This window comes from Nanorana parkeri, unplaced genomic scaffold (assembly GCF_000935625.1).
Source record: "Nanorana parkeri isolate BGI_ZX_2015 unplaced genomic scaffold, ASM93562v1 scaffold96, whole genome shotgun sequence".
NCBI classification, from domain to species: Eukaryota; Metazoa; Chordata; class Amphibia; order Anura; family Dicroglossidae; genus Nanorana; species Nanorana parkeri.
The window spans coordinates 168,390-186,437 of NW_017306364.1; the positions used below are offsets into that span (position 1 = coordinate 168,390).

Here is an 18,048-nt window from a genome sequence, read left to right on the forward strand (position 1 = left end):
AACCTAACGCCCATAGAAATGAATGAAATGGCAAAAAAGGATCCGTCCATACACTGCGCCTCACAACGCACACCAGCAGCTGTGATTTGTAGCACAGCTGCTGGTGTGAATCGGCCCAAAAGCTGTCAAAGTTATTGATGGTAAAAGCATAACTCTTATATTTAGTATATTTTACAATTTAATTGTTATTGCCGTGGAGTTGTGGGCAGTAGAGAGCACACACAGAGATCAAAAGTGGGTTAGGACGCTTGTCACGGGATGGGGCAGCAGGTAGTGAATGTATTGCTACCAAAGGAAAAGTTTAAGTCCACTGTTTACACAGAACCAATGAGGTGGAGCCAGGGTTAGGGCCAGGGAGATGCAGGGAAGCAATATAGTATAGCATGGGACAATTATATGGTACAGCAAAAATGTTAAGTCCGGAGTTCACTGGTAGCAATATAGTGCAACATTGACAGTTCAGCATAAACACAATGGAAGCAGGGACCATTGAGCAGAATTATGAGGTGGTGGTATGACACAGCAAGAGGCTACTGCACTACTCCTACAGGAAGCTCCCTTTGATCTAGGGAGTCAATCCGGTCCTTGTAGTGGGGACCAGTGCAAAGAAGGTGCAGACAAAGCTTTTCCTGGGTCCATTGTGAAAGAACGGGGAGTCCTGCGTAGCCAGCCTCCAGCTTTGGGTCCACACAAGTTGCACGCAGCAAAAAGGGTTCCACATTAAAAAAGGGGAGTCTCGGTGATTAGACAGCAGCTCACAGCTAATAAGGAACTACAAGTCTCAATTGTAGCATGCACAAGTGCAAATGCATATGTCTTAGCAGTTCTAATCTTTTTTTCTAGTCTCCCATTAGTGAGACCCTACAGCCATGAGTTCCTCTGTGTCTGGCAGAGCACCAAACTCTGTTATCTCTGAGTACAGGTCTGTTATATTGTACCTGGAGTTTAGCAATCAGACCAAATTACTGGTGCCTAGGTGTCTAGGTAGCCACTTCTATTGAGGTGAAAAACAGCACCAAAACTGCACCATATTTCCTTATTTTTAAACTGTCCACCCAATTGTGGACTGATGGAGGTTTTGAGAGCTTGGTGAGACATCCTACCACAAGTATCAAATCTTATCTGGCAAATGTTAAAGCCCATCTCCGTGATGCGGACTATGGATATATTTTTACTTATCATCCCCCAGTAACAGAAATATCTCCACTCACCTTTGCTAACATTTGTATGTGTGTATTTATGTTAGTTTAAATATAGAGTTTACCCTAAATTACCCATAAATCTGTCCTTTTTATAAAATTTTTATACTGCCAGCAAATTCATCACGGCTTTACGGATGATCAAGACCGTTTAAATGGTCCTGTCTTCAAATGAATTTTGGGCCTGCCGTCTCTGCCACTGTTATACAGATAAAAACTAACTAGGGTCAGTTCCATTAATTAATTAGTATGTCTATGGTTGTTGGGAAGAAGCTGGATATCCTGGAACAAATGCAGCCAGTACACACAAACCCCATGTAGATGGTGTTCATCTTAGAAATTGAAGCAATCTCCTCCATGATACAATTCCAAATCTCTAACCATTTGGTTACTATGCTGCCCCATAGAGTTTGGGCATTACCATTAGTGCTCTTAACATGAATGAATGCAGAATACAGGTGGTTTTCTATGGATGTTTATAGTGAAAGAAAAGGTAAATCACCTAATCCAACACCTTTTTGGTTTTGTTGGTCTACAGATGACTTATGTTAGCTTGTTTACTCTATGCTTAAATTATGTAATGCTTTCTTTTACTAAACCGTGCCTGTATTTATATGCTTGCAAAAGTCCAGGAATGTGATTTTAATTAGTTGTGAATGCAAAGTTATTTTGTAACAGGATGGAAAAGATGCTTTTTACAGTGCATGTACTAAAGAAAGAAAGAACAAATACAGCCAACAAGCCTGCTACATATTCCACATTTAGAATATTAGGAAGGACAGCATTTGATGCTAGGAAATTCTTACAAGCCATCAGTATATTAATGTGCTTTAATTTGATGGATGCCTGTAATCAGGAAAAACGTTGTGAGGGTCAACTTTACAGAGGTTTGTCTTCTACTTTTGGTAAATAAGGTGGGAGTGTTTTTAATTTTAATTTATTGAAGTACAAGCAGCTCTCTGGGTTCCATTAAGTTAAACATTGAGGTGTGGGTACGTAAAGTACCACAGAATTTCCTTGTCATGACTCAGCAGCACTGTGAGCTTATTCTGAGCATGTGGCAATTTCTTTAACTCTTCAGTATGTAGCTGCTACGTGTTAGTTTATCAATGTGTATTCATATGTAGGGAAAGGCATGTAAAATTACATTTGTGGGGTAGTTAATGTGCCGCTTAAGGATTGAAAACTTAAAGGAGAACTATGAGGTGAGTGAATTACACTCATCCACATAGTTAGAGCTGACGTGTGACATTTAAAATGTCACACATCAGCTCTATTGATCGGGAAGTGAGCGAAAACATACCGTCGATCCGCTTACTTTCCGATCTTCTCCCTGCAGGGATTCCCCCCTCCTCTACTATCCTCCAGTGCTGACTAGAGGGACGGACGGGGAGGGGGCGGGCACAGCTGTCAATCAGCCAGTTGGGTGGATCTCGACAGTACTATGGAAATACAAATGTTGCCCCATAGTTCTCCTTTAAGAGAGTACAGCTGTGGCCTGGGGAAATCCTAAATTCGGGTAGAGGTTTTGATTTTTCCCTGGCCACACTTGGGGCAGTTGAACCCCCATAGACTTCTGTGAGTCTTATCCTAAGTGGCTCCTGTGCTAAAAGATGGTCCCATAGAGGGCTGTGGAAAATGACTTTGGAGGCATGGCCAGGGGAAAAAACGATTTCAGCTGAGGGATGTAAAGAGTGGCGTGGGCTGTGGCCAATTCAGGCATAGAGGAGGTGGTTGCTCTTTGGTGGTGTGTGTGTGTGTGTGTGTGTGTGTGTGTGTGTGTGATCGGGGCTAGTTAAGCCAATTATTTCTTGGCATTGAAGTGTGCAGTAAATGGTGTAGACTGTGAAGGCTGCCTACAGTATTAGTATTAGGGTATTACCTTCCTCAAAGAAATATAAAAACGATATGCCTCGTTACTCTGGTTTTATACAAAAGAATAGTAAGCTATTTACTGAATTGTTTAAACCATTGTCTCTGGTTGTTCTATGTATTGTAGTATAATGCTGATTATTGTCAAAATATCAGGCATTTAAAATCTGCTATCTAATGCTAAATACCTTTTTTGAGCAAAAAGTGCTGTTGTCTATTACATGAAAATTATGATTGTGTTGTAACATTTCAGTAAGCTGACACTTATTTAAAATAAAACCCATTGGGGAATTACTCTTCCCATATCTTGATATTATTTTCTATACTTGTAAAAATTCAAAATACAATATATTTTAAAGAAGGCTACCCCTACACTGCAGGGGTTAAGTGCTCATTTGTGTCTAGGTGCTAAAAAATAGTTATACTCACCCGATCATTTGAGCTTGCTTGTTCCTAGACTGGTCTCTAGAGCCTCTCTCCCCCTCCTCTGCAGTGGTCTAAAAATCCCTGTCGTCATGTTCTGTACAAGTGTATAGACGTGAGGAACATTCTATCTGTGCAGCAGAGGAGGAGACCTGCTTCAGTGACCGGAGAAGCAGGGAGTTGGCTCAGCAGTTAGGCTGCGTATTAGCACCTAGACAAAAACGAGCACTTAACCCTTGCAATGTGGGGGTAGCCCCACTGCAAGGGTTAATAAAACATTTCCTCAGTTCTTTAAAAAAAAAAAAGTCCTTTTTCTGAGCCACACAGTGGCTTAGAGGTTAACAGGTGACCTTGCCCCTGCATGGAGTGGAGCCACCCTAAGACAGGACGTGTGTTACTGGCTAGACCAGTGTTCCCCAACCCCCGGTCCGTGGACCGGTACCGGTCCGCGGATCAAATGGTACCGGGCCGCACAGTCTCAGTGCGGTCCGGTCATGCAATATATGGCAGTGCACGGTCCCGGTGTTCGAACACCGGGGCCCCGCACTGCCGACGGGCTTTACAGTGAGGGGGCGGGTCCTGTACCACCTTTGCAAATTATAATGAACAAAGCCCTCACAGTCCCTCCTAACTTTACAAAAAAGAAGTTGAAATTTTAACCCTTAAACTCTGGCCCAAGTAAAAGCAATTTAAACTGCAGGAAGCATTTTTTTCCCAGCTCATGCTATGTGAATGGGAGCATGTAACACATATAAAATAGGTGCAAATACACTTAAGAGAAAAGGATGGGGAAATTAGGCCATTAAACAGTATGTAAGACTTCGGGTGGGTGTAGAGAATGGTCATCCATTTTCGGAAATTTGGACCAAAACATTCAGTTCAAGCTTGTAAAAAGGGTCATTTCGAATCAAATGCCTTGACAGTATCTAAAGAATGTATCATGTTAGTTGGGCCATAATTTGGGTCCAGTGGATAATATTTGTGGTTGCCTATCCATATAGCGTGTTTAATATTTATGAATAATAGAGTATTCAGTCTAGTAGCCAATATTTTTTAAAATGTTTTATAATAAAGATTTAATAGAGAAATGGATCTATAGAAGATACACTGCGCAGGGTCATTATAAGGTTTTAACAAAAGTACAATAGTCACATCATACATACTTATTGGTAAAGTCCCATGTGTAAAAGCTTCTCTATAGATCTATTTTTAGACCTGAGCAATAATACCCAAATAGCTTTTGTAGACTTCCAAAGGTAGCCCATCAGGGCCTGATGCTTTAATAGTGGAAACATCCTATATGATTTCTTTGTCCAACAGCTGTGTCTGGGAAGTTAACTTTTGAGTGAACTCTAGTGCCCCTAAATAAGATTGAATCTTGCGTTTTAGTAAGCAGTCATACATTTGTCTATAGAATTCAAAGAAAAGATTCAGTATACCTTCAGCATCAGTGACAATTGAATCCTCTGCACTATGAATTTTAAAAATGAGGTAGGATGTCATGGCTGCTTAGCAATATAAGCTAATAGGCCAACCATGGGTAGTGGTTGCTATGCTCAAAATACTTTTTTTTCAAAGTAGTGTTTACATTTAACATACTCGTGTAACCTGGTCATACATAGCCCTGACACGTTCTCCCAAGCCATACAGTACAGTTCAGTGGGGCTTGCTAGTAAAAGAGATTCAGTGTTATCAGTGGCTTTGACTAGTTCCTCTTTGGCCTGGGAGAGGATTTCTTAATAAAAAGAAATGGTGGATTTAAGCACACCCTAAAGAAATGCATTTAATGCACCCCGAAAGGTATTATTGAAAGTAGGGTCTTTATGTGCTTCTAAGAAAAATTGTAGCTGATCTGGGATGTGATTGTTATGCCCCATCAGATTAAACCAAATTGGTGGATTTTCCACTTGGGCCTGCCGAATGAAAGGCTAGATGTTGGAAAAGTGGCTAATGGTCAGAGATACCTCTTGTCATGTAAGCTATAAAGTCCAACATAGTTAATTTTCTAAAATATCCCTTATTTATTCATAGATTAATACAAGACTATTCATCTCTGTCAGATTAGAAACACAAGAATGCCTTAGCATCTGGGAATTATTGTATTCAAAGATAAATCCAGGCCAGCTCTCTAACTAGTTGTTGATAAGTGGTAGTGCAAGGTACAGAAGGAAGCTTAGAGCTGCCCTGTTTGTCCATTACTGGGTTTAATAGCATGTTAAAGTCCCATATACAGAGTTTACAGGCCTCAGAATTGTGCCATGAAGGATATAGCAACATGGAAAATATTTAATGATATAGGAAACCGGTTATAAAATCTTGTGATACCAAAGCGTACAGAATAGATAGTGGCCTAAACAAAAATATATAACAAGTGAGAGCTGTTGCCCAACCAGGTAACCCTAATGAACAACAATAATCCAACAATTGGAAATCAGGTGCACACATCTAATACCTGTTTAAACAGAACCCAGGTGTGTAGATAGTTTGACCTAATGGGAGCTATTGAAATGTAGAATATGCAATAGATGTAATCTCTAAGATTGCCTTAGAACCCTAAATGTAACATTGCAAATATGAAGGGGAGAAAAAGTCAAATCTGACGTTGGGTATAGAAGTTTTGTTGTAACTGGAACTAGTGTTGAAGTTTATAATACCGGCATCTAGTGGCCTCTTGCAGTTACAGTGAGTCACATTAATGATAGCACACTATTCAATAATTGTAATAAAAATGTTCGGTATACCTAACTTTAAGGGAGGACAGTTAGCATTAGGTTTTCATAGGAAGTTCTGGAGGAATTCTTGGCCTGTGTGATGACTAAGAAGAAACATCCAGTGTCAGGTGGTTGTAAATGAGAAATTCCCAAGGCAAAAAAAATGCTCAGGGAGGGAAGTAGACACTTAGGATCCATGAAAGCATTTTCCAACAGGGAATCTCTTGTAGTAGTGGTAAAAAAAAGTTTTAGTTTCCAGGTAAAATTGGAAAAGGTATCAGGGTAACATAATACAAAAAAAACAATTGTAACAGGCATTGTACCCATCAGACAGAGCAAGAAGGCCTCGGTGGGATGTTGTTTAGTGCAAAGTCCGTCCATAACATGTTAGGGAGCAGGAAATGCACTTTCTTATTATTGATAACACGGAGGCGTGCTGGATTAATCAGCGTCCAAATATTTGTTTGTACTGTATATCGAGCCTTTGGCTTTGAGTGTCACTATAAATAATAACAAAATGACAAGCTCCAGAAAAGATGATCTCCATGGAACACTGCACTAAATTTAGCCATGGATATCAGAGGTTAGACAAAATTCCAACATTTTTAGATATCTGCATGACCAGCTGTCTTTATCAACACAGGTGCTAAGCTTAGCCAAGCATTTACATTTGGCATTTCAATAATTGTGCTGTTTTAAGATTAGTGTTTTTCTCCCTTTTATTAACTGCAGCAAGATCACATCTAAAATCCAAGGTGTGTTTTTGCACTGCAGTTTTTTTCTTGGTGAGCCTTTTTTTAATTTCAACATTGAAATCAGTGTTTAATTTGAGAATTTATTGAAGCTCTCTACAGGTTTCTCTTTCTTACTCCTTGGTATTGAAAAATGGAACATGCAATTTAGCTTTGAGGAATTGCACTTGGTTGTGTCTCTGGGTATATGAAATATTAAGCATACCAGGCCAGTTTGGCTTATGGGAATAATAACCTGCTTCCCTGATACAAAGAGCTGCAAAGTGCTGCATGATAGAATGTGGCAGTCTGCCCCAGCACTTCACTATTTACAAAGCCTGGTAATAACTGACACATTCTTTCTTCTCCTGATTCTTTGTGTACTCTGTCAAAGTTGGGTTTCCTTCTGCCGGCAGTGATTCATGTTTGTATTCAAGTCTAACTAGATTGTCTAACAGATCACTTTAACAAGCAGTATGTCAGTTACTGAATTTGTTTTCCAGGTAAAGACAGAGTTTTCAACACTCCCTTGTGTGAACAGGGAATTGTTGGATTTGGCATCGGAGTTGCAGTTGCTGGCGCTACCTCCATTGCTGAGATCCAGTTTGCAGACTACATATTTCCAGCATTTGATCAGGTTTGTTCATCTGGCATGTCTGTAATGAATATACAGTACAAAATCACAAAAGAAAATTCTAACTCTTTTTACTTTTCTGTTGTTTTATGTGTTATGCTATGTTATGTGTTATAGCAAACCTATGGGAAAGGGGGTTGCATCCCAAAATGTTATTTGTAACTGTCCTTATAAATATTTGGGGAACACTCCTTTATGGTAAATTATGGGTCAATTATTCTTCTGTGTATGTAATATATAATGTTTGAGGAGCTCAACATAAAAAAAGGACAGTCTTTTTTTAAATCCATAACAGAAAACTGCTTTCTTCAGTAATACAACACAAGGTCCGCTTGACTTTCAGCAACCAGAACGTATTTCAATGTCTCACTGACTCAACGATGTCACATACATTTCATGTGTCCCAGTCCCAAGACTTTAGGGTTTCCCTCAACAAAGCCACCGGCCACCGCAGTGCTCAATACTGTTTAGTGGCTCCCAACGACTCTCCAGAATTCTCATGTGACTCTTCCACACATCCGTCATGTGTCACTGGCTCTCTAAGACTTCCTTGGCTGTCTCTCATGTGCCTCCAACACACACAGCCACCTGGCTCCACTCTCACTTCTGGGTGGAATCTTCCTGACTCCTGAACACAATCTGTTCCTCCTCCCAGCCAGAGCCCTGAACATTAGCCAGCACCATTTCAATAAGGTCTGGGCACAAGTGTGCAATCATAAGGTTTGCATGACTCCTGAACACAATCAGTTCCTCTTCCCAGCCAGAGCCCTGAACATTAGCCAGCACCCTTTCAATAAGGTCTGGGCACAGGTGTGCAATCATAAGGTGCTGGCCACTACTAAACCATGGACCCAGGAATGGATATTTCATCCCTCCCAATTCTCTTTGAAATCTCCTGGTTCCAGGATCCCATGCCAAATCCAGAAAACCTGGAAAGAACTGCAAAGCCAGCTCTTTTCCAGTAAAGTACTTACTTCCTTGAACCCCTCAGCACCTCTGGGTGAATATGATGCCACATTAAACTGTGGCTAGAAAGGGTCAAATAGCGCAGGATTGGTGTTCCCTCACCAGCAGGACAATTTGTTGCTTTATTTGCCATGCTCCATAGCAATAACTTGCATTTTTAGCTATTCTATTTGCATTGACTTGGAATAGTGAAATGCAGGACTATGCACACAAAAAATCGCTTTACAAGATTTATTTTTTCTGTACACTGCAATGCAACATATTGGCCTGAACATTTTCTATTGAAATATTTTTTTCTTTTCTCCATTCCTGGGCTTTGGAAAATCTAAATTGAATTTGATTCATACAGTATGTATCTACTCCCCCACCCCTCCAGCCTGTATGAAACCTTGTGGCTAACTCTTACCATATGCAGCTCCCACACTCCTTCACTGTATGTTCCCACATGCGAGACAGTGAACAGCTGCAGAAATGTTTTGAGGGATATTTTGTACAGCTCACAGAAAAAAGTTTGTGTAGCATGTGCAGTAGAAGACAAGATAAGCGGACACTGGATGACAGAAATACGGCACACTTTGCAAAGAAGAAAGCACTTATTGTGCTCGAGCCACAGCCATATTCCAGCTGTCTATAGAACCGCCTGCTGACATATTCTGTGTTCTTTATACTCTCCAACAGGACACCTGCAGGCCCTCATCCTGTCATACATGCCTTGACTCCATTAATTTGTGGAGTCCCCCCATCCCCCTCACCCATACGTGTCTCTTACCTTTGTGTGAACCTGTCTGTCCAGCAAAATGTGTGTCCTTTCCATTAACATTAAAGTAACAGTAAACCCAGGAATTAAATCTTAAAAATACATTCAAAAACCTTACCTATTAAAATGTAGCTTATTTGTCTACAATCTCGGTGCAAATTAGTAAACTAAACGTGTGATTCTAGTCCATCATAGGAGCGAGCTTGGAGTGGTGGCTACTATACATCACACACAAAAGTATCCACCCTCCAGAAGAAAAGACAATGTCAACACCAATTCAGAGATAATTTGAGGATCTACAGCCACTTGAGTGATACACAAATAAGATACATTTATGTTAATAGTTAAGGTACTTGAATGTATTTTGAAGTTTTAACTCCGGAGTTTAGTGTCACTTTAACATTCTTAATTACCCACTAAAGGAACAAGCACACATAGTCAAATATACAGCCGTTGAAACCAGCTTTAGGAGAGTAGTACTCTTCACTATTGAGCGCAAATATCAAGAAATGTTTGGATCACATGGTAGTGTCCACCGGAACGTTATCATCTTTCAGGGACATTTTCCATTTATTTATTGACTGAACTTAGTTCAGGTCCTTATGTAATTGTTTGAACTAAATTCTTTTCAACCTTGACTGTTTCCTTGAAACAAGATCTTTTAATTACAGTAGCAAAGTTGCTTAGGAAATTGAAATCTGAATGTAAATGTTGCGGTTTGTCATTAGCCTAACACAAAACAGCTGTTAAAACTAATTAGGAAATGACTCCTATTTTCAGTGTCTGCTTTATCTAGGATATCTTTCTGCACCAACACATAACTGTGCAATTTCATTTTTGTATCTAAATATCTTCGAGTGTTGAGTCTCAAACCAGAATTTCCTTTTTAGCATATTTGCACTTCCTGTTATCAAATGATACTGCTCTCTGTTATTGACTTTCAATTGTACCCCTGCGTTCTTACCCCGTCACACGCATTTTCTAAAGAGATCAGGGGCCATTTTAGCACACATTACATAGACATGGTACATTATTGCCACCATCAGACAATCCTCCTTGGGGAAGTCCAGGCAGCCATTGCATGCATGTTGACAGGAAGTGGTTGCAAATAGAGCAGGAACTAATTATTATTTTTATAATTGATTAGGTGGCTGATTATTTTTTCAATGAATCGGATACAATTTTGTCATAATTACCAGGCTTCATTTAAAATAAAATACACAAATGGAGTGTTACAATCATAAAGTACACTTCAGAATAAAACTGCATGCACAATTTTTTGCAGTTGCACTCATGCCTTTGTGGTACCTTGCGTTCCAGTGCTGGTGAGCACACTGTGGATGGGAGGCACGTTTGGGATGCCATTGATATGAACGGCACTTCAGCCCACCTTCAACAGAAGAATTTGTCGGGCCGAAACTGAAAATGATTTTTTCCCCCACCTGTTATAATTTTTTTTAAATAATTGTATTTTAAGCACATGTATTTTAAGATATCTTCAGCCAGGGAATGACAGCTGCCAGTTGCAAGATTTCGCAGATGGCAGCTGAATGTAAATAGAGCAGGTAGTGGGCTGGTGCAATAGCCAGCCTGCTTTGGCCATTTCAAATTTCAATAGCCCATAGCAGGCTGGCTATTGCACCCGGCCGCTGCTTGCTGTGCTCTACTCCCAGTGTGGAGGAGAGAGCTATGGGATCCAACCAACTAATCGATCATGAGAATAGTTGACAACTATTCTCATGATGGATTATTATGAATTAGTTGCTTGTAGACCTAGTAGCACAGAGCCTGCAGAAGATCAGCAACAATGAGATACAAGGCTAAAAAAGGTGAATACAAGGCTAAAAATCCCAGAAAAAAACATTGTGTTTATTTAATACACAGCGCTTTGACAAACGATATGTAATTTAATTACGTTTTACATTTTCTTAAAAGTAATTTTAATAGGGATGTAGGGTATCGGGACCGATGCAAGGCATTTTCACAAGTACTTGTACTAGTGAAAATGCCTCGGTACATAACGCCGATGCTTGCGTATCACCCAACGCCCGGGAAATGTAGTTCCGTGCAAGCGAGAGCAGGGGGCCTGGAGCGGTGACGGCAGGGGGCGTGGAGCTGTGACAGAGCAGCAGGGGGTGTGGAGCGCTGAGAGCAGGGGGCGTGGAGCGGTGACAGAGCCCAACACGTGGAGCTGTGACAGGCTCTGTCACCTCCCTCAGCCTCTGTTCCCGGCCGCTGCTGTCACAGGAGCTCTAGCACATTGTTGTGCTAGAACTCCTGTGTTGGAGGTGACCGGTTCAATAAAGAGTACCTGTCGCCTCCAAATGCTATCACACAGGGGTTTGTTATTCCCTGTGTGATAGCAATAAAGTTAACTGAAAAAAATAGTTAAAAAATAATACAATAAAAATGAATATCTAATTAAAAATTTAATTTTTTTTAAAAAAGGCGATAAAGTAAAAATAATAAAAGAAATAGAAATTTAAATTTTTTTACAAAGTAAATAAAAATTGAGAAAAAATGAAAACTAGCCCCGCTGCCCCCATCATCTGCATGTGAATAAACGCGCAGTGTTTTCAACCGTGATTGTGTGCAACCTCACAGGCAGGGCAGTACTGCGGCGGGAAACCACGCAATCTGCCTGGCAAGACTGGGGTGCCATTAGGAAATAATGGCAGTGGCAGCACGATCGGCGGTGGTGTGCAATCCGTGACCGCCCGGTCATCATGCACGAAACCGAGCGGATGGCTGGCTGGTCACGGAATCGCACACCACCGCCGTTCGCGTTGGCAGTGCCATTAGAATATTTTCTAATGGCACTCCATTCGCGCCAAACAGATTGCACTGCAATCCTGCTGCAATACCTCCTAGGCGCTCCCACACGATCGCGGTTGAAAACATGAATAGGTTAAATGTTTTATTGTTCTAAACCAGTCTTAAATTAAAGTTCTTCATAATCATAAAGAAATTGACCTAAAATTATTAGTCTTGTTTTTTTTAAATGTCACCTGTCCCTTTAAGAAGTATCTGTAATTGGTATCGGCAAGTACATGAGAGGCAGTACTTGTACTCGGTCTTGAAAAATTGGTATACGGACATCCCTAAATTTTAATATATACTTGCTACACAATATATTTTAACATTCTTTGGTAATTACCTTTCTATTTCGGGCAGAATAGGTTTATAATAAAGCAGATACTTTGGTAGAATGTTGTTTATTGTAATTGAATTCATGTTATTTGATTATTAGATTGTTTTGTCTGTAAGACTACAGAACTCATTAGATCCCATATTCACCATCATGACAGCCAGTTATTGGGATTACATGTAGGCTGGAAGTTTATTCACAAAATAAAACTTTTTAGCTTGCAGTTGTCGCTACACTCTAAAGATGCCAGTGCGACTATTTAATATACTGTAATTGTAATTAATAGTATTAAAATATAAATAAATGTTAAAAAAAAAACAAATCCCATGTCCATTTGTCTTTGGGAATTAAACAATGTACCAAATAAAAGTCTTCTAAGATCTTACAAAAGACAATAAAACTGTTTTAGGTAGGCAAATGAGTCGGCTATTGTCAAATTATCCCACACAAATTGACGCTGCTAAATTTGTTGTTGGTGTGTATGCTTAACTGAGATCTGGTAATGAAACGGTTAGGAAGTATTCTATTACTTTTATGCATTATTTTAATGACTGTGTAAGTCAAACAAAACTGATACTTTTGTACAATGCAGTTTCTTCTAATTTTATTTGGTTTATTGGGTTGAATATCTTACAGTTTTGTCTGTTGCAGTCACCATAACAGGAAGTGGGCTTGCTTAATTATATCTTTATGAAAAAGATTAGATACCAAACAATATTTTATAAACCTGGGAGCCCCTTTTTTGTGTAATCTAGTTTAATACAAAATGAAAAAAATTGTGTTTAAAATTTAAAATAAAATGTAAAACATGTATTTATTTTTTTACAATGTTGTCAATTTTGTTTATAAAAGTATCAAAAATAATAATAATAACATTAATCAAAGAACAGTATTTATCTAAACCGTGCGACAAATAACAGCATTATATGGTCTTAAAAAAAAGTAAAAATATTTTAGACAAATGAGTAGCGTTTATGGAATTCACCTACACATATTGACGCTACTATATTTGTTGTGGGGCTTTAGGCTATACAGTAATACCTTGGTTTACAAGTAACTTGGTTTGCGAGTGTTTTGCAAGACAAGCAAACCTTTCTGAAAATGTTTGCCTTGATATACAAGCAATGACTTGCAATAAGAGCAACATTTTGTAGAAAAGCACCACGAATAAGGCTGTAGCAGTGCGAGCGATGAGTCTGTTTAACGACAATGCAATGTCACATTGGATAGATTCCTTGTTAAGGTTTCACGAAATGAAAAAGATTCCATTGAGTCAAGAGATAGCAGTGATTCCGTTAGTGATAGTGAAAGTGGTCCTGCACAATAATCCTCCTCTCTCTCGTCTCCCTCACACTAGCCACGAAGGTTCCATTATTTCCTATGGTGAAATTTTCTTTGATATACAAGCGCTTTGGATTACAAGCATGCTGCCAGAACAAATTATGCTCGTAAACCAAGGTATTACTGTACTGATAATGATGGTGTTAAGTAATTTATAACTGTTTTGCATTATCTGACACTTTCTGAATAACTGTAGCTAATGTGGGTGTTGTGTAAATTGTATGTATATAATATGTTTTTTGTTAGTAATTTGCAATTATTTGACTATAGAAATTTACTCTTTGCATTACAGATTGTAAATGAAGCTGCAAAGTATCGATATAGATCTGGTAACCTTTTTAACTGTGGGAGCTTGACAATAAGAGCACCATGGGGCTGTGTGGGGCATGGTGCACTCTATCATTCTCAATGTCCAGAAGCTTTTTTTGCTCATAGTTCTGGCATTAAGGTAAGATATAACAGTTTATTGTTTGGGCTTTAAAATCCTGGAAACGGGTGCACACTAACAGAATAAATGACTAAATCATTTGATTTTGGCTAATTTTGAGGTTGGATTGGGAATGAGGGAATGTTCACAGCAGACCACTGACTTGTTACACAGGTCAGATTCAGTTCACAGACCCTTTACTGGTTCACTTTCACAATTACAGAATGCACATCGAGCCCTATGTGGACTATTTGGCCCAAACATCTAACCTACTTTTATTTACCTGTGCAGGACACAGATAATTACAGTGCAAAATTCCTCACACCCTGTAATCTGATAGTCCTTATTAGGGTTAGGGATGAGCTTCGTGTTCGAGTCAAGGTGAATTTAACCCAATAGTGAACTGATGAGTGCCTTTGCCACCATAGCAACCAACTACCAAGAATGCACTTCCTTGCCTTTGAACTTTGATCAGATGGCCTAGAAGGGTCAAAAAGAGTGGTGTGTGTTTGGATAAGCTAGTCCCCTTACCATAAAAGGTTGGCTATCTCATTATCTATATTGATGCTGCTTAGCTGTGATAGGGAAAACATGGGTGCTGCTTATATAGTGCATATGCACAAATTAATGTAAGGCTTGTGAGGACTGGTCTTTTAAAGTAGATGTAAACCCTTCTGTGAGTAGGGAAATGTTGTGTATCTTTTTTTATAACTTACCATTTGCCAAATGGATTGAAAATATATGCCCACCAAAGCAATTCTTGGTTTGCGTTCTGCTGAACAGTTGCTTGAGTGATATTGCCAGTATAAATGTAGCTCTTGTAGTAACTGGGGTCACAGATTTTGACATTTGTCTGTGTCTCCCTTTTAAGTCCTGCTTGGCTAATTAGAAAATTACAATGCCATACCAATGCTTGAATGTGCCAGCACTTACATCACTGCCCTTAACCACTTCCTGGCCAGAGCAATTTCTTACTATTTGCACACACATGATAAAATCTGAATTTTTGGCTAGAAATGAGCTTCAGACCCCCAAACAATGATATATTTTCTGAAAGCAGAGGCCCTGTAGAAAAAAAAAAATGGTAGTTGCAAATTTTTATGTCGCACAATATTTGCACAAATGTTTAAACAAAATCAGTTTTTTTAGGAAAAAATACACTAAAATGAAATTTGGTGCACAGAAAAAGAATATAATACCAAATTGTTTAGGTCATGCCAGGTAAATAGATACCAAACATGTCAAGCCTTACAACTCATCAGTTAGTGATAGCAGTGATTGATAGCACTAGAATTGTTGCTCTTAATCTGACTTTCGCAACGATATGTAACTTGTGGCGCAGTTTTCATTTTTGCAATAAAAACTTAAAACACCACAATTTGTTTTTGTAAAAGGAAATCTGTTCTTTTGAAAACTTAATTCCCAATCTAATTCTCCATACACATAAGCCCATGGTAACCCAGTGTACAATTCGAACATAATAGGTCTTGTATCTAGTTCTAGATGCACCGCTGCCCCTCCTGCGGACCCAGGAGCGGCATCTCAGGTGTTGGAGGGAAGCTGGGGAGGAGAGTGGCGAATGACCACTCGCCGATCTCCCCGCTCTATGAGACCAGTAGTGATGCAAATTACATCACTTCCGGCCCCATAGATGCCGTTGCTGGGCTCCTGAAGCCCAGCAATAAGTTATTGAAGTGCAATCTGCATTTCAATAGCTTATTTAAAGTGGAAAGGTGATAGTAGGGGTCTTTTGGACCCCCAGTAGCCCCTTAAAGAGTACCTTGTAAGCTATGTGATGGCAATTAAAGTATAGTAAAAAATAAAATAAAAGAAAATAGTTTTTTAAAAATATTAAATTAAATAAATGTAAAAATACAAAAAAAAATGTGGTAAAGTTCCCCGCCCCATGAGCATGCGCGTCTTCACGTAAACACGCATCGTGTGCGACTACATATGAAATACGATGAACGCGCTACACATGTTTGGTATCGACACGCATGTCGGAGTGAGAGCAATAATTCTAGGACCAATATTTATGTGCATTTCTAAACTAATGACTTGTAGGGCCTTTTAAAGCGTTGCCTATGGACAATTTGGGGTGCTGAATTTTGTCGCTGTTTCACAGACGCACACAATTTTAATTCTGGGCATGTTGGGTATCCATTTACTTGTTGTAACCTCATCTTTCATACTCTATAAAAAAATGGGTATATCATTGTGTTTTGCGGCATGTAGGTGCATTTTTTCATTACATTTTGGGGTTTGATAATAAGTTGCGCTAATATCATGCAACATAAAAATTTGCAACTGCTGACATTTTATTCTATCGGGTCAGGCCTAAAATGTTGGATTATAACATGGGTGCAAAAAAAAAAGAGGCCTCGGTCATTACAGGGTTAAAGCTGGTAAACTACCAGCAAAAATGAATACCAGACACATAGTGATTCCTGGGCTTACACTCAACTTGAAGTGCTCCTTAGGAACCCCCAAACCCTAGCTGCTCTGTTATACAGATGGCAGACTTAAGAAACCCTTTCCTTCTGAAAATGCTAGCTCCCAGACTGTCGGCTGCCTGGACCCCACAATTGGTTAGTGAGGCCACTCATCAAGCTTTGGACCAACAGTAATGGTCTGTGAAGGAGGAATGGGCAGATTTATATTTACCATAAGGCTCTGAATACTGAGAAGAAGTTTAAGTTGCAGAGTGCCACGGGAGCCTCAAAAACAAGGAACTCTGCAACTTTAAGGGTATTTTCCAGCATCTTTGTGTGTCTGCCTTTTATTCTTATTGGTAAATTGCCAACTTTTCGCTGTACACAAGTTCACTCTAAGTCTTATAATATGCAGTGATTAAAACAGCATGTGTAGCTTACATCAAGTCTGAACAAATGTTGTCAATTTATCATATTAGCCTTCACACTATGTATTGATGTAATACTGTTTATTATACTGCAGGTGGTCATACCGAGAAGTCCAATCCAAGCAAAGGGCTTGCTTCTTTCCTGCATTGAGGATAAAGACCCGTGTATTTTCTTTGAACCTAAGATACTGTATAGAGCAGCAGGTAATGTATGTACATGCAGCTTCTGCGTATAATAATGTTGCCAAATTCTTTCATTGGCATTGTTTAATGAAAAATATTGGCTAAATCCTTTTGCTGTACATGACACACAGCAAGTGCTCCTGTTTTAAATTAAAGCAGAATTGTGTGCTTTGGCTAATAGCTGTTGCCTGGCTTATTCCTATTTTCCTTGGCTGTCTTTTTTTGCTTTAAATAATTTTTCTTTTTTGTAAGAGTCACACGTTTGTTGTGTGTTGCATTTGTATATGAGTGTGTTTAGAGTAAAGTTAAAAGTCCTGCATTTTTTTTCTCCATTGCAGTTGAATTAGAAGATTTTTCAGATGGAATTGCCATCCTCTGTGGTAATCTCTGTAAATTACAATAAGTTGTACTGGTAACATGTGCTCGATTCTAGCACATTGGCACTCATTTTGGCCTGCGTCTGGTGCTGACAGTGCTTTTGTGCTTGCACAAATGTTTGTCTGACAAGGTCCTGGTATGTATTTGGTCTTCAGCCCAGAAGTCTAATCTGGATCCCTTTTAACTAGATTTTCACTGTAGAGAGGGATCTCTTGGAAAAACCTGCCATACTGTACTGAGAAAAGGCATATTTCAATCAGATTTTAAATCTATATAAATGTAAGTAACTGGGCCAATGTTGTTTTTTTGTGTGTTTTTTTAACTTTCCTGGATACTAAAATATAACAAAATAAAAAGACAATACTCAACATTAAGTACAAAAATATGATCTAGCTCCCATAAATAGTCTAAAAAAGCA

At 39.2% G+C, this 18,048-nt stretch overlaps 1 protein-coding gene across 2 annotated transcripts in view; it reads left to right on the forward strand.

Annotated features, from left to right (window-relative positions):
• BCKDHB (branched chain keto acid dehydrogenase E1 subunit beta) overlaps positions 1-18,048 on the forward strand; it is a 168,254-nt gene that overhangs the window by 48,269 nt on the left and 101,937 nt on the right. For both annotated transcript variants that reach the window (XM_018552720.1, XM_018552719.1), the window contains exons 4-6: positions 7,440-7,573; positions 14,075-14,230; positions 17,165-17,273. In XM_018552720.1, the coding sequence (XP_018408222.1) occupies positions 7,440-7,573; positions 14,075-14,230; positions 17,165-17,273 (399 nt within the window). The remainder of the gene's footprint in view (positions 1-7,439; positions 7,574-14,074; positions 14,231-17,164; positions 17,274-18,048) is intronic.